Source organism: Callorhinus ursinus, unplaced genomic scaffold (genome assembly GCF_003265705.2).
Source record: "Callorhinus ursinus isolate GAN/ISIS: 27379988/994484 unplaced genomic scaffold, GSC_fseal_2.0 scaffold4, whole genome shotgun sequence".
In the NCBI taxonomy this organism is placed as follows: Eukaryota; Metazoa; Chordata; class Mammalia; order Carnivora; family Otariidae; genus Callorhinus; species Callorhinus ursinus.
In genome coordinates, this window is record NW_027397066.1 from 72,098,077 (window position 1) to 72,124,895 (window position 26,819).

The window sequence follows — 26,819 nt, forward strand, 5'->3', positions numbered from 1 at the left end:
AAAATTAAAAAAATTCTGAAAGTAATAAATACAGTGCTAGGAACACGAAAGGATCACTTATCTACTTTACATGTTGAAACAGATAGTAAGATGGCTATCCCTGAAGCTTCAAATTCTTTTAACATCTCAAACGTTACCTGTAATAGAACCTGTCTTTTTTCTTTTTGAGCATGGATATGTAACTTCCCCTTCCAGGAAAAAAAATTTTTTTTTTTAAAATGACTTCTGCCATTTTTTTTTAAAGATTTATTTATTTATTTATTTATTTATTTATTTAATTTTATTTATTTTATTTATTTATTTGAGAGAGCGAGAATGAGAGAGAGAGAGAGCACATGAGAGGGGGGAGGGTCAGAGGGAGAAGCAGACTCCCTGCTGAGCAGGGAGCCCGATCCCGGGACTGGATCCCGGGACTCCAGGATCATGACCTGAGCTGAAGGCAGTCGCTTAACCAACTGAGCCACCCAGGCGCCCCCTTCCATGAAAATTTTTAAGTGGCCTACTTCTTAACATACTAGTTAATGTTTACAGTTTTTCTTCCTCAGTATCTTTAAAAGGAATAAGAATATCAGATACACTGAAAGGAGCTGGAATGTTCCAGCCTTGCTTAAGGGATGCACTCGTTCAATAACCTTCTGATTTCTGTGAGTGCCTCTAACCCACCAAACTTGTACACTGTACTTACACTGTGGAGAAGGACAGGCATTGACTCCTTTGAAGTGGGCATGCCAGATCAGAAATTATGCTTTTCAGTCTACCGTGAATTTTAGTAACACACACATCTTAATTACAAAAAAGTTTTTTTTTTTTAAGAGGAGAGAGAGGGTGGGGTGAGGGGGGAAAGAGAGAATTCTGAGCAGGCTCCACGCCTAGCACAGAGTCTGATGGGCTGGATCTCACAATCCTGAGATCATGACCTGTGCTGAAATCAAGAGTCGGATGCTCAACCAACTGAGCCACTCAGGCTCCCCTACAAAAAAGAATTCTTGGGCGCCTGGGTGGCTCAGTCAGTTAAGTGTCTGCTTTTGGCTCAGGTCATGATCCCAGCGTCCTGGGACCGAGTCCTGCATCGGGCTCCCTGCTCCGCGGGGAGCCTGCTTCTCCCTCTCCCACTCCCCCTGCTTGTGTTCCCTCTCTTGCTGTGTCTCTGTCAAATAAATAAATAAAATCTTAAAAAAAAAAAAGAATTCTTAACAGTATTTTAGTAACTGCTGCTGTGAGTTTTAGAAAGCTAATGCTTTCGGGCGCCTGGGTGGCTCAGTTGGTTAAGCGACTGCCTTCGGCTCAGGTCATGATCCTGGAGTCCTGGGATCGAGTCCCACATTGGGCTCCCTGCTCAGCAGGGAGTCTGCCTCTCCCTCTGACCCTCTTCCCTCTCGTGCTCTCTATCTCTCATTCTCTCTCTCTCAAATAAATAAATAAAATCTTAAAAAAAAAAAAAGAAAGAAAGCTAATGCTTTCACTGAATTAAGTACTTCTGTCTTTGGCTTAGAATTCAGTATAAAATAGAGCATTCCACTGAACTCTAACAAAATCAAGAGATACTTACCCGTAAGCTTTTTTCATTAAATCACTCCAATTGTGAGAGATTCTATGAGGATTAGAAAAATGATTGTTTATATGACTATATCCTCAATGTCAATTTTTGACAATTATAGAAATATAGAAAAAAATGATATTCATCTGACTAATGTTCCAAGATAGAAATCAGCCAATAAGCAGTGATATCCAGCTCTTCTCTCGACTCACAAAACATCACATTTTATGTGTGTTACTCTCTCTGCTTTTATTTTTGCTGCCACCATCTGAAGACTAGAAAATAATGAACACATGCTGGTAACAATTCATATTTCTACTACATCTTAAGAAGAAATGAGACTATACAGAATTGAAATGAAGAAAAAGACCAAAGTGAGACAACCTGGGGAAAAATACTGAATAAGGCCTCAACTCTAAACATTCAAAATTATCAAAGCATACTGTTAGCCAAAAATCGCTCCTCAAAAGCCTGAGAAATCAGCCTTAACCTGTTGTTTAAAAATCACAGGACACTTCACCATTCTGGAAATCTCAGTACCAAAGGTTCTTTCTGGGTTGTTAACTGATACAGTAACTCTGCTGAAAACCAAACCATGAAGTATAAATGTGGTGCACTGATATTAAAATGCAAACAATGATTTTTTTTTGTTTTGTAAAGTAAACCAAACTCACCAGATCATAGGTCAAACAAGAATAGATTTTGCTGATTTTTTTTTTTCTTTTTCAAAGAGCAACTAAAAAATAAAAGATCAATACTAGGAAAAGTCCAGCTAAATGCTTCTTGACAATTCCTCAAAGAAAAGCTCGTAAACCAAAGTAAATCTTGTATTAGGGGCACCTGGGTGGCTCAGTTGGTTAAGCATCTGCCTTCAGTTCAGGTCATGATCCTGGGATCCAGCACCACGTTGGGCTCTCTGCTCAGTGGGGAGTCTGCTTCTCCCTCTCCCTCTCCCTCTCCCTCTGTGCGCTCTCTCTCTAATAAACAAATAAATAAATAAAATCTTTTAAAAAAAACTTGTATTAGATAATGGGCATACTGTAATATATTTAATACACATTGCCAATCTTTCTAAGACTGGTGCCACTAATGAACTGTTAAGGAAAAAAGTAGAAACACACACACACTTTTATTTAAAATTTATGAACTAACCAATATCTTGTTCTGGAAAGTAACCACAAATGGAAACCACCTCATAAGTTCATTCTTGAAATGAAAATTGGCATAATACTCATTCTATTACTTCAAAGATATATAAAAGATTTAAAGTTTATTTTCAGTTAAATTTATTTTAATTATCTCCACCTGTCTTTTGACAATTTGTCTCACAATCTATTAAGAAGTATGTAAAAAGTAAAATCTCTGCATGGACACTATAGATTATGGATAGAGACGAGAACTTGGATGAGTCACTAGTGCATGACGGTGAGCAGCAAAGTTTCTATCTAAATCTTTAAGGCTGCCAAGTGTGAAGGAGTCAGTCTTCAAGGCTGTACTTGATGAACTTAGAAAGTGTATAAAAATTTGTAAATATTAATGCACATTTGTTTCAACTGGAGATATGCTGACCAGAGGAACAAAGAGTTGCCAGAGCAACATTAACTGTGCCTTCTCTCCATAATTGCACTTCTTTTTTTAAGATTTTATTTATTTGAGAGAGAGAGAGAGAGAGAGAGAGAGAGGGAGAGAGAGAACCAGCAGGGGGAGTGGCAGGGGGAAAGGGAGAAGCCGGCTTCCCGCGGAGCAGGGAGCCTGATGTGGGACTCGATCCCAGGACCATGATATCATGACCTGAGCTGAAGGCAGACGCTTAACGACCGAGCCACCCAGGCGCCCCCCCTCACTTCTTGATTTGTATCTCAGAAATACAAATTCATTCTCCAAACAGGAAGCTCTTTTCTTGTTACCTTTAGGAGCAACAAACTTTTTTTTTTTCCCTTTCATTTTCTGACTGGATGAATAAAAATAATGATATAAACAACTAAAATTTGCATTTTTCTTTTCATTGTTTCACATATAGCGTTCTTGGCATAATTCTCTGCCAAGTAATTTGGGAAGATAACATCTACACTAGCTCTTGTCCCCCAGCCACTTGCCCTGATATTTAAACTAGAGAAGAAAACTTTAAAAAGGCCCAATGTTTCTGTGTCCATTATTCTTTTTCAGAACTTTCCTCCCTGCCCGAGGCCAGTTCCTCCAAGGATGACAGCCTTGCCCCTCAGTGGTGAGGGCTATGCACTGCACATGCCACCTCCCTCCCCGCTTTGGCACAGCGGCCCACCAGGGGCACAGCCTGCCTTCCTGGTCTCTGAATTCCCTCCGGACGCCTTGTTCCATGACCTCCCAGCTTATAAATCAGTTTCTTTCCCTCCGTGGACTCTGCCTGTTACACACACAACCGTGCCTACATTTCAGTCATTATTATAATACCCCAAATGGAGTCAAACAAACAAACAAAGCAACCCCAACCCTTTCTGGACCGAGTCCACCCCTGGAAGCAATAGCCTGTTCTCCGCCCTCCCTCAAAGCACAGGCTTGTCCGCCCGCCCCATCTCGGAGGCTGGCAGGTGGTAGTGGATCAGCCGCTTGGCCTTCTTGCTGGTCTCCCACCAGCACCCTTAACCTCTCCTTCTGCACTGGTGCCACAGGAGCTTCTCTAAAGTCCAAGTCTGCTTAGATCATTTGCCGCCTTAGATTCCTGCAATCACGTTCTGTAATTTTCAAGAGAAAATCCAAACTCTTTAGTATGGGGGATAGTTTTTCGCGATCTGATCTATTCAGCTCAGTCTCTTAGCCCGCCTCTAGCCTCGCCTGTGTTCTCAACCCCAGGCATCCCGAACCCACGGCTGCACCTGCAGTTTTCCAAGCTGTCCTCCCCACCCTGTGTGCCCTGGCACCTGCCTTTTTTCTTCCAGGAGCACCCTTATCTCGATCCCTCTGCCCAGGAAATTTCTACTTATTCTACTAGCGCTAGTTCACAAGGCATTTTCTTTCTGAAACCTCTCTGACCCTCCTCACCCAACGTGGTCTCTACCCTTCCTTTGGCCCCACACAGCACCCTGTGTCCTGTACTGGAAGCTCTTTAAGGAGCACCAGAATCCTAGGACTTTTTCACCAGCCCATTTCCCACTGCTTGGACCATGATGGGCACCTGGTGTATGTGTGCTTAATAATCATATCAATTTTTATTCACTTTTCCTCTGTCTCCCCAAGTGCAGGACTTGTCTCTCATTGTCTGAATTGCCACCACCCAGCAGGTAGATGCCACACAACTAGATCTCCATAAAGATTAACAACTGTTGAAGGAACCAATAGTATAACTTCCTCCAAACTCTCCATGTCCCATTGATCCTGCAAGTGATAAAAGACTGCTTTGCCTAATATATCAACTTATCATGGTTCCCATCACCTACCCCACTTAGCTGAAACTTTCACTGGCTTCCTAGTACCTGTAGGATGAAGCCCAGGTCCCTTGCTTGGTTCTTTTGCATAGAAATGCACTTTCCTTGACCTTCACACACTCTCTCCTCCTCCTTCACGTCTCAGCTTAGGCTTTCCCTGCCTACTCAAACTAAAATTGTCTCTGCATGAGTCTGTGACATTAACCTGATTTAGTTTCTTAATACCCCCACTTATTAGAGCCGGAATGATCTTCATAGGCTTTTTTTTTTTTTTTCTCTAAGTGTTTTCCTATTGCCCCCTTCACTAAAATATAAGGTCCATAAACACAGGGCCCTGGTTGGCTTTGTTCAGTGCTGCATCCCCTGTCCTAACATTCAAGGTCCTCACTGACTTGGCCCCACTCCATTTTCCCAGCCTTACCTCCAACCAATTCCCCACATGACACCTGTTTGCTATTTCCCAAATACTTCCTGATGGGGCCTTCTTTTTCTTCCTATTTAAATTCTCTTCATCTTTTACAGAAATTCCCTCTTTCATAATGCAATCCAAAGTGGTACGCTCTTAACTGTATTATTTATCTGTTTAATGTCATAAATATCTTTCAGTTTTCTAGAGCTCTCTGTCTTGTCATGGATTTAAGAAATAGGTTTTAAGTTATAACGAAAGATTAAAAATTCTTAAAAGGAAAAATTCTATATGCTAGCAGGTAATAAGATTCAGACCCATCTCACCTATTTTAAGAAAACTGCATGCCTTCTTCAAGTATACCAAAGAGGTTTGCTTTCAGGCATAATTTGCAACATAATAGCTAAAAGGCTATATTCAAAATGTGTTAGTGACAGTTGGTCCTAGTAACAATTCAGAAGTCTATTTTAATTGCAAATAATATTGGCCACTGAACATACTATGAAAAGGCAACCAAAAAGTAATTCTTGCAACTTTTAACTCGGGGCCTAGCATAGGCCAATCGACTAGATAATCTGTCTTAAAATACAAACAAAAAAATAAATGTAAATAAAATATAACAAACCACAAACACTTCTAGTGATAAGAACTTTTAGTCAAAAACATGGGGGCCTAAACATCAGAGTAGACAATACAACATATAACATGTAAACAAAAGAAACATGCCAACCTGGATACCAAATTTGCGACATTAGCAACCTCTGCTGAATTCACATCATCCCAGCAGGGTTTTCTACGACTTAGCCGCAGGCTGACCTGAGGAACGCCATCACATAGCTCTGGTTGTGGAACTCTGTGGGCCTGAATAGATCCCTCACTCCTGGATTTGGGGATCTAGAAAATAAAATTTAAGAGAGAGAGAAAGAGAGATTTTAAAAATCTTTCAAATTAGATTATTGAAGATGATTTATTCTGATTTATTAGTAACCTATTAATAATATTCTAGAAAAATATCAACCTAGTATAGAATTTAAAATACTTAAAAGAACTGTCAAATGGCAAAGGGCACAGGGAAGGGGAGAAACCAATACTTCCAACGAGAACTTTCAAACCATACACAGCCCACGTCCCTCTCCTGGATTCTCATGCAAATCTTCCCCAGGCTCACCTGCCCCCTTCCCCCTGCCCCGCCAAAATAACATTCTGTGTAATGACAGATTATGAGAGTCTATCTGACTGGCAACTTGGAGTGAAGGAAAGAAGAAATAGAAAAAGGCAGGGGAAAAAAAAAGGGCCGAGAACCACTGAAATGAAGGATGCCAATGTCAGAAAGGCATCCAGAAATATTTACTACTATCAAGTAAAATACACACCAGTTCGCTAATAGTTTCTGTTGTAATCTTCTTTTATAGGGCAAAGTATGGCCTAATACATTTTTAACTAAGGAAATATCTAGGAAAAAACCCACCTTTTTAAGTTCTTTTATATCTCTGGAAGCATGGGCCACAGAGTGCCACATGAACACTGGTGTATTGACGTCTCTTATCAGAAGTTATGTGCTCCCTCCAATCCCAGAAATACCCTCATGCTTTTATATTAGATCAGAAAGAATGTGAATACAACCCATGTCCTTATCCTAAAATTGTATAAAAATCATGTAAGAGTTTCAGGAAAGATTGAAACCCTTGGATCAAGTGTATTTATGATACTGGAAGCCTTTTCTCATCTCTAAGCTTTCTTATGCTTGTCCTTCAACTGGAATGTCATCTGTTCATCACTGGCTACTCACCAACTGCCTAAGACCAAACCAAATCTTAACTTCCTTTGAGGTTGAGATAAGAATCCACTGCCCACAGAGCTTCTCTAATTAACCTCAGGTCTTTTTTTTTTTTTTTTTAAGATTTTATGTATTTATTTGACAGAGAGAGACACAGTGAGAGAGGGAACACAAGCAGGGGGAGTGGGAGAGGGAGAAGCAGGCTTCCCGTGGAGCAGGGAGCCCGATGCGGGGCTCGATCCCAGGACCCTGGGACCATGACCTGAGACGAAGGCAGACGCTTAACGACTGAGCCACCCAGGCGCCCCTTAACCTCAGGTCTTAATAACCTTTCCCAACTTTGAATTCCTATAATACACCACCACAAAATCTACACTTGATTTCACGTCATCTGATACCTTCACCTTAGTTGTTTTATATTTCTAGGTTATATGGCTTCAACCAGATGCCTGGAGACTATAATCTGTCTCACGCTCTTCCTCTTTTTCCCCTCTCCCCTGTCCCTCTCTTCATCTTACATATATTATTATTTTTAACGTTTGAGCCATCAAGTTTAGCAAAGTTTTGAACCATTAATACTTATTGTCAGACAATACAGTCTTCAACTACAAGATATTCCCAAGACAGTGACTGACCAAGAAACTAGGATAACAGGCAATTAAAAAAAATAATACAGGGATAATTGTAAACATAAATATTTAATAAATTCATACCTCTATGAGGATTGCATAAAAATAACATTTGAAAATAATTTAGCAAATAGTTATATTTAACACAGAGCAAAGTAAACACTCAGTAAAAACTAGCTTTTATTAACATTGTTGTTATGTGAAATTTGCCCAAATCTGATGATTACTAATAAATTGTTCCAATGCATTTCTCTGTAGAACTTTTATAAGATCATGAAAAATCAAGGAAAACAAGGCAAAAATTTTTTTTAAATTATGAACTCTATAGTTCATTGAGATATTTGCTAAGATTACTTATGAAAGAAATATTAGGGGCACCTGGGTGGCTCAGTCAGTTGAGCGTCCAACTCTTGATTTTGCTGAGGTCATAAGCTCAGAGTCCTGGGATCGAGCCTGGCATTGGGCTCCAGGCTCAGCAAGAAGTCTGCTGAGATTCCCTCTCCCTCTCTCTCTGCCCCTCCCCCCGCTTGTGCTCACTCTTTCTCTACCTTTCTAGAATAAATCTTTTTTAAAAAAGAAATATTTAGATAAGCAGCAAGAGAACATCTGAAAAGTACAAATATATACTATTTATATATTTCATAAAGAGGCTCCTTTTGCATGTGGTTATTTTTCATAAGAGTAGGCAAGAAAAATAAGCACACTGAAAAAGCAGTAAGATTTCAAACTAGTTAGCTAAAAAAAATCTCATACCCAGACTTAATTCTCTCAATATTAAAACCAATACAAGAGCAGTTGTTTGGCAACATTTCATGGTGTTAAAAGGTTCAGTGATAATTTGGGGGTTCTAAATTCAATTCAATAGTTTACGCAGAGGAGAAATAGTCTAAGGTAAAAAGGCAATATGCAACTGATTCCATTTTGTCAGTTTATATTAAAATAGACTACATAATGCAAATCACTTAAAACTCAGATACCAGAAACTACATCAGCTACATTATTAAAGTATATTTTTGTGATGATTTAATCTCTACAGAAATAAAATAGACATGACTATCATTAATCATGAACTTCAAAATATAAACTCCTAATTAATATATACCAAAGTAGTACAAAGAACTGAACTTGTGCACAGAACATGAAAATACCACATGAAGTTTGAGAGAACAAAACTGTTAGAAAAAAATAGCTCAGGAACTGTTAAGACTACTAGAACTATAGTGCATACACACATACACACACACACACACACATATACATACCTACATACATATTTTAAAAGGAATGCATGTTTTTAAAGGGGATTAACAGTCTTGAATGTATACCTTGAGGACTGTACATTACAGAAATGACTGTAGGAAAAACAGAGTGATAAAATTTTAAAACCTGCTACCTTACTGATGTTATTAATTTTAGTACAAAAGTATGAACTTTGAGAAAAGGAAAGAGATCACTTCCTTTACCTTAGCTGGAATTAAGCTTTTTAGAAACACATGATTTGAGCCTTGGCCTTGTTGGGTAGATAGAAGGGATAGTTTTATTTTTACACTCTGGGTATCCATCTCAGATTGTGTAAAGTTCAGTGGTTGACTTTGAGATGGTACTCAAGGCTCCTTTCATCATAACTCTCTGAGGAGGAATAGGACCTCAGTCATCCAAGGCCAAGGATACAAGGATACATGTTATTACAATGTAGCTTGTACTTTTCTTCTGGTTCCATGCTCCCTTTTTTGCCAATTGGCATGTTAAGATGTAATGGGCCCAGACAGGTTAGAAGAAATGGGCCAAGGAGGTCACCTAGATCTGCTCTGTCTAATCAAGGGCTGTTCCTGATTCCATGAGGTTCAGCCAAGCTCTGTGGGGCAGGGACTCCAAATAGGACTAAAAGCCTTACTCCAATAATGGAGCTAATGTGCTTGGAGAGACCCACCTGCAGCCTCCCTCATGATGTGTGGCTGCAGTAGGCAAACGACCAATGGTCTGGGATGCTGACAGGGGTGGCCAGCTCTCTCTTTCCACTGGAGATACCCATTTTTCACACCACATTTTGCTGCTCTATTTTTGTGATTTCTCCATGATAACTTTGGTTCTTGGAGGTGAAAACTATCAATGCCCCCAAACCATCTATAGAAAACATTTTGCTCAGAACAATCTGCCATTGACTGAGTTAAGGATCCATGCACATGCTGTGTGATTTATGTGTACCACTGAAATAGTAAGAACCCCAGGGATTGTAAAAAGAGCACATTCCATGCAGGTATTTGCAGGCACGGAACAGACTAACACAAGGAATTTGAGCTGCTTTAGATTTTGAGATGCCATGGGAATAGAAACACAAGAGTAACTTCTGACAATGTAAAATTAGGAAATATTCTCTTAGATGTTGTTGCTATTGTTATAGAGATTTAGTGAACATTTCTCTGTGTTAGGCATGGTTCCAAGAGATTTATGTCAATTAATCTGTTTAACTGTCACAACAACTCAAAGAGGCAGGGACTATTATTACCATCTCACCAATGAGGAAACTGAGGCATCAAGAACGTGAGTTATCTGTCCCACTGAGAAGTGGCACAGCTATGAACCCAGAGAGTCAGGCCTCAGTACTTGTGCTTACCACTACTTTCTGTACTTGGCTTACATGCGAAACATTAGAATTGCAAGAAGAAAAGGCACTTTTGGATGAAAGTCACATTACATCCCATAATGCAAACCATTTTCTTCCTCCCTTTTTTTGGCATTAGTAGTTAAAATTCTCTTTAAATTGATCCCTCTGGCATCTACTGAACAATTCTAGCAGTATAATCATAGGGGAAAGAATCAGATATGAGGACAAAACTATATGGAAAATGTATTCATATTTTTCATTTATAATAGGCCAAAAATGTAAGTATTTTAGTCAAATTACTATCATAGGTAATTATGGCACATCTATATGATGAAGGATCATTTAATCATTAAAATGTCTCTAAAGTTTTTAATGAGACTGAAATAATTGTGCCATGATATATAATATAGTGTGGGCTCATTTAGCAAACAAAAATGCATAGTTATATGCCTCCAATAAAACTCAGGTCATCACCATACTTAAAACATACTTGAATAAATTTCAAAGGCCAAAAAACAAATTCTGTCACAGTCAACACTACAAATGTTTTAACATGATTTCATCTTTAAAAATTGAACAAGAAATTCAGCACCGGAAAAACATGTCTCTGGAACAAAGCTCTGATTTACCCTGATACACTGACATAGTCAGTGTCCTAACAGCATTAAAAAATAATGTGCCTCAACTTAACATTTATCCATATGAACCCGTCAGTGAAGGCACGATAGTAAATCCTGAGTACAGGCGCTCTCTGCCCCAGTCAAGTGCAGGGTAGGAGTTGTCTGCCCTGCAGGACTGAAACAAAGGGCTAGCAGGTGAGTCAGAAGGAGAAGGAGCTCAACTGACTGGACAGGGACCTGTCTCTCAAATGTGAAACTCTCTTTTCTTTGTGTAGGTGGAGTGCGTTCCCTGCTTATTATAAGTTTCTTCCCAGAAAAGTAATGTGCCTGTGAATCAACTGTAGGGAAATTTATGGGTATTCTGAATGATTTGAGAGTTATCTAAGTTGTGTCTGAGGGATGAGAAGAGCCTAGGGTCCTCTTACTACACTGCCGTCTCAGCCCCCTCCTCAACCGCAGGACAATTTAGAATGACAATTTAGAATGCTATTAAAATGGTCTTATTAATACATTTTTTAAAGTTCAAGCATAAAAAACTACTACTTTGGTCTTAGGAGTCACCCTAAGTACTGGTCAGTTGCTGTGCTTGCATTTCAAAATTACAAAACCTGTCAGTCTGTTCTTTTCATCATCAGGTACTTTGAGAGATGTTTGGAACCAGGCAGGAAACCACAATCAAGGTTCCAATGATGAAGGAAATTGTGATAGAAGAAATCTGAAAAGTTAATTTTTAACATTTAGACTTCCTAAAGAAAGTTTAGTAGACTGCCTCATTTCCTTGATCACTTTCCTCCTCCACTTGCCATTTGTTTGGAAGAGAGCAGAGCCTCTTGCCTTCCTTCAAGTTCACTGAACTCACACTCTTCACAACAAGAAACGGGGACATAATGGAGTACCAGAAACGAGATGTTCAGCTCCAATTTCTTTAAAAAGACATTTCTAGTTTATTTTTTTTAAGATTCTATTTATTTATTTATTTGACAGATTGAGAGAGAGAGAGAGAGCACAAGCAGGGAGAGCAGGAGAGGAAGAAGCAGGCTCCCCGCTGAGCAGGGAGCCTGATGTGGGGCTCCAACCCAGGACCCTGGGATCACGACCTGAGCTGAAGGCAGATGCTTAACGACTGAACCACCCAGGCGACCCAAGACATTTCTAGTTTTGGGCACCTGTGTGGCTCAGTTGGTTAAGCGACTGCCTTCGGCTCAGGTCATGATCCTGGAGTCCCGGGATCGAGTCCCGCATCGGGCTCCCTGCTCAGCGGGGAGTCTGCTTCTCCCTCTGACCCTCTTCCCTCTCGTGTTCTCTATCTCATTCTCTCTCTCAAATAAATAAATAAAATCTTAAAAAAAAGACATTTCTAGTTTAAAAAAACTTTAAAAAATCCTCTAAGTGTGAGAAAAACCTTTGTTTTTAATAAATATGTCCAAGTTTGTTTTCCAAAGGTGAGGTTTGTTTACTAAATGGCTACAATTCTCCTGATAATTTGGCCAATCTATTATGTGCCAGCTACAGTGCTAATTGATGTTCCAGGCTGTTTTCTGAGAAAGTTATTAATATGCTTTAGGAAATTTTGGGGGGTTCGTTTCTTGTACATATCTTTCCCTTTTTCGTAAAAATGAGGCAGTGTTAAAGTTATAACTAATTAAAATTTCATCTTGCTCTAAGTTCTAGTACTTTAGAATAAAATCAGTTTAACTTTGTTAGCAAAATTGTGTAAAAAGACAGAAACTTTACAATTAAAAAAAAATGTACTGTGAAATAGATGAGATCAATTACAGGTTTGCAGTATGGCCCAAGCAAGAACCCTTAGCACCTGGTTTCCCCCAACTGTTCTCTCCTCACCTCCTCTGCAAAAGTAAGTGCTATCACAGCAGGGACTTTTGTCTGTTTTGTTAATTGCTGTAGCCCTGACTCCTAGAACAGCACTTGGCAAACAGAAAGCAACCACTAAATAGCTACGTAGTAAATGAACAAATGAATGACCAAACTAAATGATATCATCTACCTTCCTCCCAGGAACACTGAAATGTTGACAGATTATCAGTTGATACCATAAAGCACATTAATTCCCCTGTGTAAGCAATACTCTTGTTTTAGACTCATTTATATTCATTTTTCAAAACTTGTAAGTTAATCTTAAAAATAGCTATGGTATGGAAATGGGAAGACAGGGCAGGAAGCTTTTACTTGGAGCCAGGTGTCCTGGGACATGGGCTCAAGGAAGTCTCATCTTAAGATGCTCACAGAGAAGTCGGTACATGGTAGTAAGCTGAGGTCTCTTCACATCAACACAGTCCAACTGCTGTTTTACAAAGTTACTCATTCACATCCCTGACTTCAGGTCTTTTATCAGGGAAAAAAACAGGCAGAAGTAACTGCAAACTGAGCAGTTTAGGAATTAAGATAGAAGACTTTCATAAATTTTCCTTCTATTAGCAATATAAAAATAGCTTAAAAATTTTTGATCATTTATTTTTAATTATCAAAATCAATGATCAAGCAATGAGAACGTTTATCATCCCATCCCAAATGCAATCTTTTGGCTTCAAGTTCTTGCTAATTTAGAGGACAGGATTAAGCAGGGTGATGGGGCCTTAAAACAGGATGTTCTGGAAGCTTATTCCAAAGGGATACTACGGACACTAGAAGGAATGCTGTGAAGCAGTGGTTCTTACCCAGGGGTGCACAATGGAATATCCTTTGGAGATTTTAAAAAGTACATCTACCTAAATTCATCCTACCACTCCACTTCGCAGTCTCAAAGAATATCTCTGAGATGGATGCTGGGCAGGTGTATTAAAAACAACCACAATAAAACACCTTAGAATAATATGTGCTGCTGAATCGAAGTTTTTAAATTTGCCAAGAAGTAAATAGTTTCTCTTTGACGGTTTTGAAAATAAATGTTAAGGCAAAAAAGATTAAATTAAATGAACATTAACTGAATTGTTTGATTATAGCTGGTCATATTTTCATGTTTATATAAGAAAAATTAGGTGGAAAATTAAGAAATTAGATGTTTATTTTAGAACCACTCAGTTTTGGGGACCTGGGTGGCTCAGTTGGTTGAGCGTCTGCCTTCGGCTCAGGTCATGATCCCAGGATCCTGGGATCGAGCCCCACATCGGGCTCCCTGCTCAGCATGGAGCCTGCTTCTCCCTCTCCCTCTGCCCCCCTGCCCCCTGCTCAGACGTGCTCTCTCTGACAAATAAATAAAAAAAAATCTTAAAACAAAACAAAACAAAACAAAACAAAACAAAACAAAAAACCACCCAGTTTTTGAACTGAAGAGAGATCTACTCCAATTGCCTTATTTCAAAAATGAAATCCAGGGATTCAGAGAACTGAAATGAGCTGCCCAAGATTGTATAGATAGTGGGAAAGTCAGCTATTAAAACCTTTGTCCTGGCCAAAGTGACAGTGAAAAGTAAAGTAATAACATGTAAAATCCAGGGCAAACGGAATGATCAGTGGTAGTTCAGGGAGGCCACATGCCTGCTGTGACCCAGAAGGAAAGCAGATGGCAACACCTTGCGCCAGGAGCACACTGCAACAGTGTGGAGTTGGAAGCTACCTCATAGAGTCTCATCACCAGCCCTAGCCTGACGTGAAGGTTTCGTTTATTTCAGAAAAATACATTTCTGTCTTGTTTAAGTTGATGTTGTTTGGGGTTTATTTATATGCAAGGAAACCTAATCCAAACTGATGCAACATTTTGCTCAAATACTACTTTATCAGTAAAGCCTTCTTTGACGCTATATAATATTCTCCTTTATGCTCTACTCCCCTTTACCTTGACCTTGCTTTCTTTATCACCACTGCACATAATGCCATCTGACATACTGTAGGTCAGATGTATAAACAAATTTATGTTTATTTATTTGTTGTCTTTTCCTCCTACCCAGACGTAAGTTCTAGGAAAGCAGGAGCCCTCATGGGTTTGTGTTACAAACATGCTGGGATGCAGGGATGGCCAGGGGAGGGCCACAGAGGGGCATGGCCCACCTTAAAGGAAAACCCAACTGCTTACTTTTATTGGGTTAAAATGTAGTCACATGGTGACACACTGCTGCCTGGGAAGTTAGGGAAAGTAGTCTTATAGCTGTATATCAATGTACCCAGCCAAGGAAGGGAGGCAGAATAGCTCTTGGGAGGCCCTTAGCAGTCTTGACCACAGACCTAAAAATAAATAAATAAATAAAGCACTGTCTGAAAAGGATGTCTGGGGAGGAGCATTCCAGATAGAGAAAAGAGCAGAGCAAAGTCCTGAGGAAGAAGCATGATTCCCAAGTCTGAAGAACAGCAAGGAGGTCAGGGTGGCTGGAGCTAAATGAATACAAACATTGGCAAGAGATGAGGTCAGTGATGTAGCAGAGGGCCCAGATCATGTATACTTAAAGACTTTGGTTTTTACCCTGAGCAAATAGAAAGTTTTTGGAAAGATGATGAGGAGAGAAGTAACATGTCTGACTTTCATTTTAAAAGGGTCCTTACTGCTGCATGGGGGAAAAGACTGTAGAAGGGTCAGAGTGATGCAAGCAGACCAACTAGGAAGTCATGGAGATGCTCGTGGCTTGAATCCAGGAGCTGGGGAGAAGACTTTAGATTCTGGTTATATCCTGAATGTGGAGGCAACAGGATTAGCTGAGGCACTGGACACGGGGAAGGCAGGAGTCAAGAATGATGCTAAAGTTTTTGGTCTGAGCATTGAAAGGATGAAACTGCCATCATGGAGTTAGAAAAGATAGCAGGAGGTACAGATTTTGTGGGTAAACCAGGAGTTTATAGCTTTGAACATGCTAAAAACTTTAATAACTTTGGACATGCATAGTTTGAGATGCACATAACATAGAGAGATGTAAATGTCATATAGGGAGTTGAATATAGTGGTTGGAGATGAGAAACTTCAACTGAAAATACAAGTTTGGGAGTCATCTATCAGTAATTGGTATTTAAAAACTAAGTAATTAGAAGAGGTCACTTAGGGAGTGAATCTAAACGGAGAAGGGAGGAGATGAGACTAAGAACTGATATCCAGAGTATGCTGAGCTCAGAGAGAGAAGACCCAGAGAGACTGAGGAATGGACAGTGAAGGAGAAGGAAAAACAAAGAATGTCCTGAAAGGCAAGGGGAAAGGGTCTCAACAAGGAAGGGATATATACAGTTGCCATGTAATCCAGCAATTCTAAAACATATATCTACATATAGACTTGTACATGAATGTTCAGAGCAGCATTATTCATTATAGTCAAAAAGTGAAAACAATTCACACATCCATCAACTGATGTATGGATAAGCAAAATGTGTCTATCTGTACAAGGGAATACTCCTCAGCTATAAAAACGAATGAAATACTGATGCATGCTATAACATTGATGAATCTCAAAAATATTATGCTAAGTGAAAGAAGGCAGACACAAAAGAACACATTATTCCATTTATATGAAATGTCCAGAATGCACAGATCTACAGAGACTGAGAGTAGCTCAGTGGCTGCCAGGAACTGAGCAACGGGACGTGACTGCAGATGGGTACGGGGTTTGTTTTTGGGAGTGATGAAATGTTCCGGAATTAAATGATGTAGACAGATGCACAACTCTGTAAATATACTAAAAATTACTGAACTCTAATTTTAAGAGTTAATTTTATGGTATATAAATTATATCTCAGTAACACTGTTATTTAAAAAAGGAAGGTGGGAGCGCCTGGGTGGCTCAGTTGGTTAAGCGACTGCCTTCAGCTCAGGTCATGATCCTGGAGTCCCTGGATCGAGTCCCGCATCGGGCTCCCTGCTCAGCAGGGAGTCTGCTTCTCCCTCTGACCCTCCCCCCTCTCATGTGCTTTCTCTCTCTCATTCTCTCTCTCTCGCAAATAAATAAAATCTTTAAAAAAAATAAAAAAAATAAAAAAGGAAGGTGTGATCAAGTGCATCATATGCTGCTGACAGGGTGAAGAGGATGAAAATTGAAACTGGGGGGTGGGGAGGAGCAAGATGGCGGAGAAGTAGGAGACCTAAATTTTGTCTGATCCTAGGAACTCAGCTAGAAAGGGATCAAACCATTCTAAACATCTACGAACTCAACAGGAGATCGAAGAAAAGAATAGCAGCAACTCTGCACAGAAAAGCGACCACCTTCTGGAAAGTCTTTTCTGATTTGTTTAGTGTATATTTTTCTGGGGTCTTTGTTACCCTGTTAGCATTGTGTTCTCCCATTCATCTGTTCGCCTCTGGACAAAATGACAAGATGGAAAAAATCACCTCAAAAAAAAAAAAAAAAAGAAAAAAGAAAAAGAGGCAGTACTGACTGCCAGGGACCTAATCAATATGGTCATTAGTAAGATGTAAGAACTAGAGTTCAGAAGGACGATTTTAAAAATACGAGCTGGGCTTGAAAAAAGCATGGAAGATATTAGAGAAACCCTTTCTGGAGAAATAAAAGAACTAAAATCTAACCACGTCGAAATCAAAAAGGGTATTAATGAGGTGGAATCAAAAATGGAGGTTCTAACTGCTAGGATAAATGAGGCAGAAGAGAGAATTAGTGATATAGAAGACCAAATGATGGAAAAATAAAGAAGCTGAGAAAAAGAGAGATCAACAACTACTGGATCATGAGGGCAGAATTCAAGAGGTAAGTGATACCATAAGACAAAACAATATTAGAATAATCGGGACCCCAAAGAAGAAGAAAGAGAGAGAGGGGCTGAAAGTATATTGGAGCAAATTATAGCAGAGAACTTACCTAATTTGGGGAAGGAAACAGGCATCAAAATCCAGGAGGCACAGAGAAGCCCCCTCGAAATCAGTAAAAATAGGTCAACACCCCGACACCTAACAGTAAGACTTATGAGTCTCAGAGACAAAGAGAAAATTCTGAAAGCAGCTCAGGACAAGAGATCTATAACCTACAATGGTAGAAACATTAGATTGGCAACAGACCTATCCACAGAGACCTGGCAGGCCAGAAAGGACTGGCATATCTTCAGAGCACTAAATGAGAAAAATATGCAGCCAAGAATACTATATCCAGCTAGGCTGTCATTGAAAATAGAAGGAGAGATAAAAAGCTTCCAGGACAAACAAAAACTAAAGGAATTTGCAAACACGAAACCAGCCCTACAAGAAATATTGAAAGGGGTCCTCTAAGCAAAGAGAGAGCCTAAAAGTAACACAGATCAGAAAGGAACACAGACAATATACAGTAACAGTCACCTTACAGGCAATACAATGGCACTAAATTCATATCTTTCAATAGTTACCCTGAAAGTAAATGGGCTAAATGCCCCAATCAAAAGACACAGCCTATCAGATTGGATTACAAAACAAGACCCATCGATATGCTGTCTGCAAGAGACTCATTTTAGACCCAAAGACACCCCCAGTTTGAAAGTGTGGGGGTGGAAAATCCTTTACCATGCTAATGGACATGAAAAGAAAACTAGGGTGGCAATCCTTTTATCAGACAAATTAGATTTTAAACCAAAGACTATAATAAGAGATGAGGAAGGACACTATATCCTACTTAAAGGGTCCATGCAACAAGAAGTTCTAACAATTGTAAATATCGATGCCCCTAAAACGGGAGCAGCCAATTATATAAGCCAATTAACAACAAAAGCAAAGAAACACATCGACAACAATACAATAATAGTAGGGGACTTTAACACCCCCCTCACTGAAATGGACAAATCATCTAAGCAAAAGACCAACAAGGAAATAAAGACTTTAAATGACACACTGGACCAAATGGACTTCACAGACATATTCAGAACATTCCATCCTAACGCAACAGAATACACATTCTTCTCTAGTGCCCATGGAACATTCTCCAGAATAGATCACATCCTAGGTCACCAATCAGGTCTCAACCGGTACCAAAAGACTGGGATCATTCCCTGCATATTTTCAGACCACAGTGCTTTGAAACTAGAACTCAATCACAAGAGGAAAGTTGGAAAGAACTCAAATACATGGAGGCTAAAGAGCATCCTACTAAAGAATGAATGGGTCAACCAGGAAATTAAAGAAGAATAAAAAAATTCATGGAAACCAAAGAAAATGAAAACACAACTGTTCAAAATCTTTGGGATGCAGCAAAGGCAGTCCTAAGAGGAAAGTATATAGTAATACAAGCCTTTCTCAAGAAACAAGAAAGGTCTCAAATACACAACCTAACACTACACCTAAAGGAGCTGGAGAAAGAACAGCAAATAAAGCCTAAACGCAGCAGGAGAAGAGAAATAATAAAGATCAGAGCAGAAATCAATGAAACAGAAACTAAAAGAATAGTAGAACAGATCAATGAAACTAGGAGCCGGTTCTTTGAAAGAATTAATAAGACTGATAAACCCCTGGCCAGACTTATCAAAAAGAAAAGAGAAATGACCCAAATAAATAAAATCATGAATGAAAGAGGAACGATCACAACCAACACCAAAGAAATACAAACAATAATAAGAACGTATTCTGAGCAACTCTATGCCAGCAAATTAGATAATCTGGAAGAAATGGATGCATTCCTAGAGATGTATCAACTACCAAAACTGAACCAGCAAGAAATAGAAAACCTGAACAGACCTATAACCACTAAGGAAATTGAAGCAGTCATCAAAAATCTCCCAACAAACAAGAGCCCAGGGCCAGATGGCTTCCCAGGGGAATACTACCAAACATTTCAAGAAGAATTAAGACCTGTTCTTCTGAAACTGTTCCAAAAAATAGAAATGGAAGGAAAACCTCCAAACTCGTTTTATGAAGCCACCATTACCTTGTTCCCAAAACCAAAGATGCCATCAAAAAGGAGAATTACAGACCAATATCCTTGATGAACATGGATGCAAAAATTCTCACCAAAATACTAGCCAATAAGATCCAACAGTACATTAAAAGAATTATTCACCACGACTAAGTGGGGTTTATCCGTGGGCTGCAAGGTTGGTTCAACATCCGCAAATCAATCAATGTGATACATTAATAAAAGAAAGAACAAGAACCATACGATCCTCTCAATAGATGCAGAAAAAGCATTTGACAAAGTACAGCATTTTTTCTTGATCAAAACTCTTCAGAGTATAAGGATAGAGTGTACATACCTCAATATCATAAAAGCCATCTATGAAAAACCCCAGCGAATATCATTCTCAATGGAGAAAAACTGAGAGCTTTCCCCCTAAGGTCAGGCAGGGATGTCCACTATTCCCCCAGGAACACGGCAGGGATGTCCACTATCACCACTGCTATTCAACATAGTATTAGAAGTCCTAGCCACAGCAATCAGACAACAAAAAGAAATCAGAGGCATCCAAATTGGCAAAGAAGAAGTCAAACTCTCTTTGCAGATGATTCGATACTTTATGTGGAAAACCCAAAATACTCCACTCCAAAACTGCTAGAACTCATACAGGAATTCAATAAAGTGGCAGAATATAAAATCAATGCACAGAAATCAGTGGCATTCCTATACACCAACAACAAGACAGAAGAAAGAGAAATTAAGGAGTCGATCCCATTTACAATTGCACCCAAAACCATAAGATACCTAGGAATAAATCTAACCAAAGAGGCAAAGGATCTGCAGTCAGAAAACTATAGAATACTCATGAAAGAAATTGAGGAAGACAGAAAGAAATGGAAAAACGTTCCCTGCTCATGGATTGGAAGAATATATACTGTGAAGATGTCAATGCTACCTAGAGCAATCTACACATTTAATGCAATCCCTATCAAAATATCATCCACTTTTTTCAAAGAAATGGAACAAATATTCCTAAAATTTGTATGGAACCAGAAGAGACCCCAAATAGCCAGAGGAATATTGAAAAAGAAAACCAAAGCTGGTGGCATCACAATTCCGGACTTCCAGCTCTATTACAAGGCTGTCATCATCAAGACAATATGGTATTGGCACAAAAACAGACACATAGATCAATGGAACAGAACAGAGAGCCCAGAAATGGACTCTCAACTCTATGGTCAACTCATCTTTGACAAAGCAGGAAAGAATGTCCGATGGAAAAAAGATAGTCTCTTCAACAAATGGTGTTGGGAAAATTGGACAACAACATGCAGAGGAATGAGACTGGACCATTTTCTTACACCACACACAAAAATAGACTCAAAATGAATGAAAGAGTTAAATATGAGACAGGAATCCATCAAAATCCTAAAGGAGAACACAGGCAGCAACCTCTTCGACCTCTGCTGCAGCAACTTCTTCCTAGAAACATCGCCAAAGGCAAGGGAAGCAAGGGCAAAAATGAACCATTGGGACTTCATCAAGATAAAAAGCTTTTGCACAGCAAAAGAAACAGTCAACAAAATCAAAAGACAACCGACAGAATGGGAGAAGATATTTCCAAATGACATATCAGATAAAAGGCTAGTATCCAAAATCTATAAAAAACTTATCAAACTCAACACCCAAAGAACAAATGATCCAATCAAGAAATGGGCAGAAGACATGAACAGATATTTTTCAAAGAAGACATCCAAATGGCCAATAGACACATGAAAAAGTGCTCAACATCGCTTGGCATCAGGGAAATCCAAATCAAAACCTCCATGAGACACCACCTTACACCAGTCAGAATGGCTAAAATTAACAAGGCAGGAAACAACAGAGGTTGGCAGGGATGTGGAGAAAGGGGAACCCTCCTATGCTGTTGGTGGGAATGCAAGCCGGTGCAGCCACTCTGAAAAACAGTATGGAGGTTCCTCAAACAGTTGAAAATAGAGCTACCCTACAACCTAGCAATTGCGTAAACTACTGGGTATTTACCCCAAAGATACAAATGTAGGGATCTGAAGGGGTACATGCACCCCGATGTTTATAGCGGCAATGTCCACAATAGCCAATCTATGGAAAGAGCCAAGATGTCCATCGACAGATGAATGGATAAAGAGGATGCGACACACACACACACACACACACACACACACACACCGCACGCACAAAGGAATATTATGCAGCCAGCAAAAGGAATTAAATCCTGCCATTTGCAATGACATGGATGGAACTGGAGGGTATTATGCTGAGCGAAATAAGTCAATCAGAGAAAGACATGTATCATATGATCTCACTGATATGAGGAATTCTTAATCTCAGAAAACAAGCTGAGGGTTGCTGGAGTGGTGGGGGGTGGGAGGGATGGGGTGGCTGGGTGATAGATATTCGGGAGGGTATGTGCTATGGTGAGCACTGTGATTTGTGTAAGAATGTTGAGTCACAGACCTGTACCTATGTAACAAATAATACGTTATATGTTAAAAAAAAAATGAAGAAGATAGCAGGAAAGGAAAAACGAAAGGGGGGGGAATCGGAGGGAGAGATGAACCATGAGAGATGATGGACTCTGAGAAACAAACTGAGGGTTCTAGAGAGGAGGGGGGTGGGGGATGAGTTAGCCTGGTGATGGGTATTAAGGAGGGCACATACTGAATGGAGCACTGGGTGTTATATGCAAACAATGAATCATGGAACACTACATCAAAAACTAATGATGTAATGTATGGTGATTAACATAGTAAAAAAAAAAAAAGAAAATTGAGAACTGACCCCTGAATTTGGCAATGTGGCGTCACTTGACACGAGCTGCTTCATTCCATAGTGGGATTGATTAGAGTGGGTCCAGGAAGAAAAGAGAAGAGGAAGTGAAAATAGCAAGCTCATATAGTTCTTTTAGGAAATGGGTGATTGCCAGAGACGGCTGTGGAGTCAAGGGAGAGGTTTTTTTTTTTTTTTAAGATTTTATTTATTCATTTGAGACACAGAGATAGAGAGAGAGAGAGAGAGAGAGAGAGGGAGAGAGAGAGAAAGAGAAAGCATGAGCAGGGAGAGCGGCAGAGGGAGAAGCAGGCTCCCCGCTGAGCCAGGAGCCTGATGTGGGGGGCTCGATCCCAGGACCCCGGGATCATGACCTGAGCCAAAGGCAGACGCTTAACCATCTGAGCCACCCAGGCGCCCGGGAGAGGGTTTTTGTTTTTAATAAGATGGGAAATATTCCAGCATATTTCTATGCTAATGGGAATGATTCAGTAGACAGATGAAAAACTGATGACCCAGCAGAGGGAGGGGGGCAGGAAAGGATTCAGGGAGTAGAGTGCTGGGGAGGGTGTGAGAATATGGGATCTGGTTCACGGTGGAGGGCTGCTCTTGGACAGGAGCAAGCTTAGCACACCTGTGACTGGAAGAAAGGAGAGAACATGGTATGGGGGCAGGTACAGAGTGGATGTGAGGATGGGAATAGGTGGATATTCTCTCTTCGTGTTCTCCATGAAATAGAAAGTAAGGTCATTATCTGAGAGTGAAGGGTGAAAAGAGGAATGCTGGAGGCTAAAGATCAAGGAGGAAGTATGAAAGAGTTGTTTAAAAGAGAGGAAGAGTGGAAGACTGGAGAGAGTGGCACTACTGCCAGCAACATGAGGGCTGACCTGAAGTTGGTACTCATGTACTGAAAGTGAGACTCAAACCTAAAGTTAGTAGAGGGAAGAAAATGACAAAGATCAGGGCAGAAATAAATGAAACAGAGACTAAGAAGGTAATAGAAAAGATCAGTGAAACTAATAGCTAGCTTTTTGAAAAGATAAACAAAATAGACAACTTCTAATTTCATCTATAAATCTTATGGGATAAATAAACCATAGTTATTTGCATGGATAAGGTTTGTAAACCAACAATAAAGATAAAATATTAGAATTTTTGGAAAAAATAGGATTACTATACATATGAGTTCTGCCTGCATGATTTGAATAACAGAACTGGTTAATAAATAACAAAACACACACACACACAAAATAGATAATTTTAGCTAAACTCACAAAGGAAAAAAAGAAGACTCAAAATTAGAAATGAGAGGAGACATTACAACTGAAATACAAAGGATCAATTACCTGCTAAACAAAATGGACAACCTAGAAGAAATAGATTCCTAAAAACATACAACCCACTAAGACTCATGAAGAAATAGAAAATCTGAACAGGGGGTGCCTGGGTGGCTCAGTCGTTAAGTGTCTGCCTTTGGCTCAGGTCATGACCCGAGGGTCCTGGGATCGAGCCCCACATCGGGCTCTCTGCTCCGCGGGAAGCCTGCTTCTCCCTCTCCCACTCCCCCTGCTTGTGTTCCCTCTCTTGCTGTGTCTCTCTCTGTCAAAAAATAAATAGAATCTTAAAAAAAAAAAAAATCTGAACAGACCAATTGCTAATAAGGAGTAAAGATTAAATCAGTAATCAAAATCCTCCCTATAAACAAAAGTCCAGGAGCAGACGGCTTCACTGGTAAATTCTACCAAATGTTTAAAGAAGAATTAGTACCAATCCTTCCCCACCAAAACAGGAGAAGGGAACATTTCCAAACTCATTTTACAAGTCCAGAAAGCCCTGATACCAAAACCAGACATGGATATTACAAGAAAAGAAAATTACAAGTCAATATTCCTGATGAACATACATGCAAAAAATTCTTAACAAAATACTAGCAACCTGAATTCAATATTAATTAAGAAGATCATACACCATGATTAGGTGGGATTTATTCCAGGAATGCTTCATGGCTCAACATTAGCAAATCAATGTGCTACATCATATTAACAAAATGAAAGATAAAAATCATATGATCACCTCAATAGACAAAGAAAAAGCATTTGAGAAAATTCAACATAGATTCATAACAAAAACTCTTAAAAAATGGGTATAGAGAGAACATACCTGAACATAATAAAAGCTATACACAATAAGCCCAACTTAACATCATACTCAACAGCGAAAAGCTAAAAGCTTTTCCTTTAATAACAAGAAAAGGATGCCCACTCTTGCCACTTTTATTCAATGTATTGCTGGAAGTCCTACCTAGAGCACCTAGGCAAAAAAAAAAAAAAAAAAAAAAGAAATAAAAAGCATCTAAGTCAGAAAGGAAGAAGTAAAACTATCTCTGCAGAGGTCATGATCTTATATATAGAAAACCCTAAGACTACACCAAAAAAGTGTTAGAATAAACTAGTTCAGTTAAACAGTAGGATACAAAATCAATATAAAAAAATCAGTTGCATTTCTATATACTAATAATGAACCATCAGAAAGAGAAACTAATCATATGTATCAAAAAGATTAAAATACCTAGGAATAAACTTAACCAAGGAGCTGAGAGACCTGTACATTGAAAACTGATGAAAGACACTGAAGAAGACGCAAATAAATGGAAAGATATTCCGTGCTCAGGGATTAGAAGAATCTACACTGCTAAAATATCCATACTACCCAAAGCAATCTACAGATTCAATACAATCTCTAACAAACTTTCAATGGCATTTGTTACAGAAATAGAACAAATAATCCTAAAATATGTATGGAACTACAAAGCCGCCCAAATAGCCAAAGCAATCTTGAGAAAGAATAAGTCTGGAGGTATCACATTTCCTGATTGCAAACTATATTACAAAGCTATAGTAAACAAAACAGTGTGGTAATGGCATAAAAACAGACAACAATGGAACAGAATAGAGTCCAGAAATAAACACATGCATAGATGGTCAATTTATTAATGACAGAGGAATCAGAATCATACAACGGGGAAAGGACAAGCTCTTCAATAAATGGTTGGGAAAACTGGACAGCCACATGCAAAAGAATGAAACTAACCCTCTTATACCACACACAAAAGTCACCTTCAAACAGGTTAAAGACTTAAATGTAATACCTGACACCATAAAACTCCTAGAAGAAAACAGTGGTAAGCTCCTTGTTACCAGTCTTGACAATGATTTATTGGATTTGACACCAACAGCAAAAGCAGCAAAAGCAAAAATGAACAAGTAGGACTATATCAAACTAAAAAGCTCCTACGCTGCAAATTAAAACAACAACAAAAAAAGCAACGTACTGAATGGGAGAAAATATTTGCAAATCATCTTTCTGATAAGGGATTAATATGGAAAATATATGAAAAACTCAGTAAGAGGTGATTAATGAATGTTCAATATACTTTCCTTACAAAAACAAATTTATAAATTACTTCATTGGCTTTTCTTCTCCCCTTCATCCCAAACATACAGCTGATACATCAGACAGATTTACTTATAAATCATATATTACAAAACTATAATCATTTTTTCCCTACAAATTTTTATTTATTTATTTATTTATTTATTTTTAAAAGACTTTATTTATTTACTTGACAGAGAGACACAGCGAGAGAGGGAACACAAGCAGGAGGAGTGGGAGAGGGAGAAGCAGGCTTCCCGCCGAGCAGGGAGCCCGATGTGGGGCTCGATCCCAGGACTCTGGATCATGACCTGAGCCGAAGGCAGATGCTTAACGACTGAGCCACCCAGGCGCCCCCAAATTCTTTATATTTAAATGGAACAAAATAGTATTTTCAAAAAGTAATTACACTCTCCTTAATGAGCATTAAGCAAATGAGTTCATCAAAGCATCTTTTGATAATGTCATTCATAAGTTCTTGAAAATTATTTATTTATATTATTCTCTTCTAAGCATAATTATGGGGGAGGGGATGCAGCCTAGGTTTCTCCAAAAAATAAAAATTAACTCCCCAGGGAAAGATAGTGTGTACAGGATTTCATGCTCTAGGACTTCTCATTCTGTTCCACAATAGTTGGGTTGCTTCCCCTGCAAAACTTCTAAAGGTCATCCTTTCTTCTATGATTGTGAACAGTAACTACCACTATTACCCGGTGATCTGTTTGCATTTCTATGATAAATCAGTAAGTGAAGATATATTTTCCACAGGGGGTAAAAGCACCTCCCACGTCAACACCAGTGAAGGAATACTGCATTTAAAGCTCTTTCTTTTTTTTTTTTTTAAAGATTTTATTTATTTATTTGACACA

General features: G+C 39.2%; 1 protein-coding gene across 9 annotated transcripts in view; it reads right to left on the bottom strand.

Moving 5' to 3' along the window:
- The window catches only part of FAM13A (family with sequence similarity 13 member A), a 368,559-nt gene that overhangs the window by 121,206 nt on the left and 220,534 nt on the right, over positions 1 to 26,819 (bottom strand). For all 9 annotated transcript variants that reach the window (XM_073891947.1, XM_073891949.1, XM_073891945.1 and 6 more), the window contains one exon: positions 6,075 to 6,238. In XM_073891947.1, the coding sequence (XP_073748048.1) occupies positions 6,075 to 6,238 (164 nt within the window). The remainder of the gene's footprint in view (positions 1 to 6,074; positions 6,239 to 26,819) is intronic.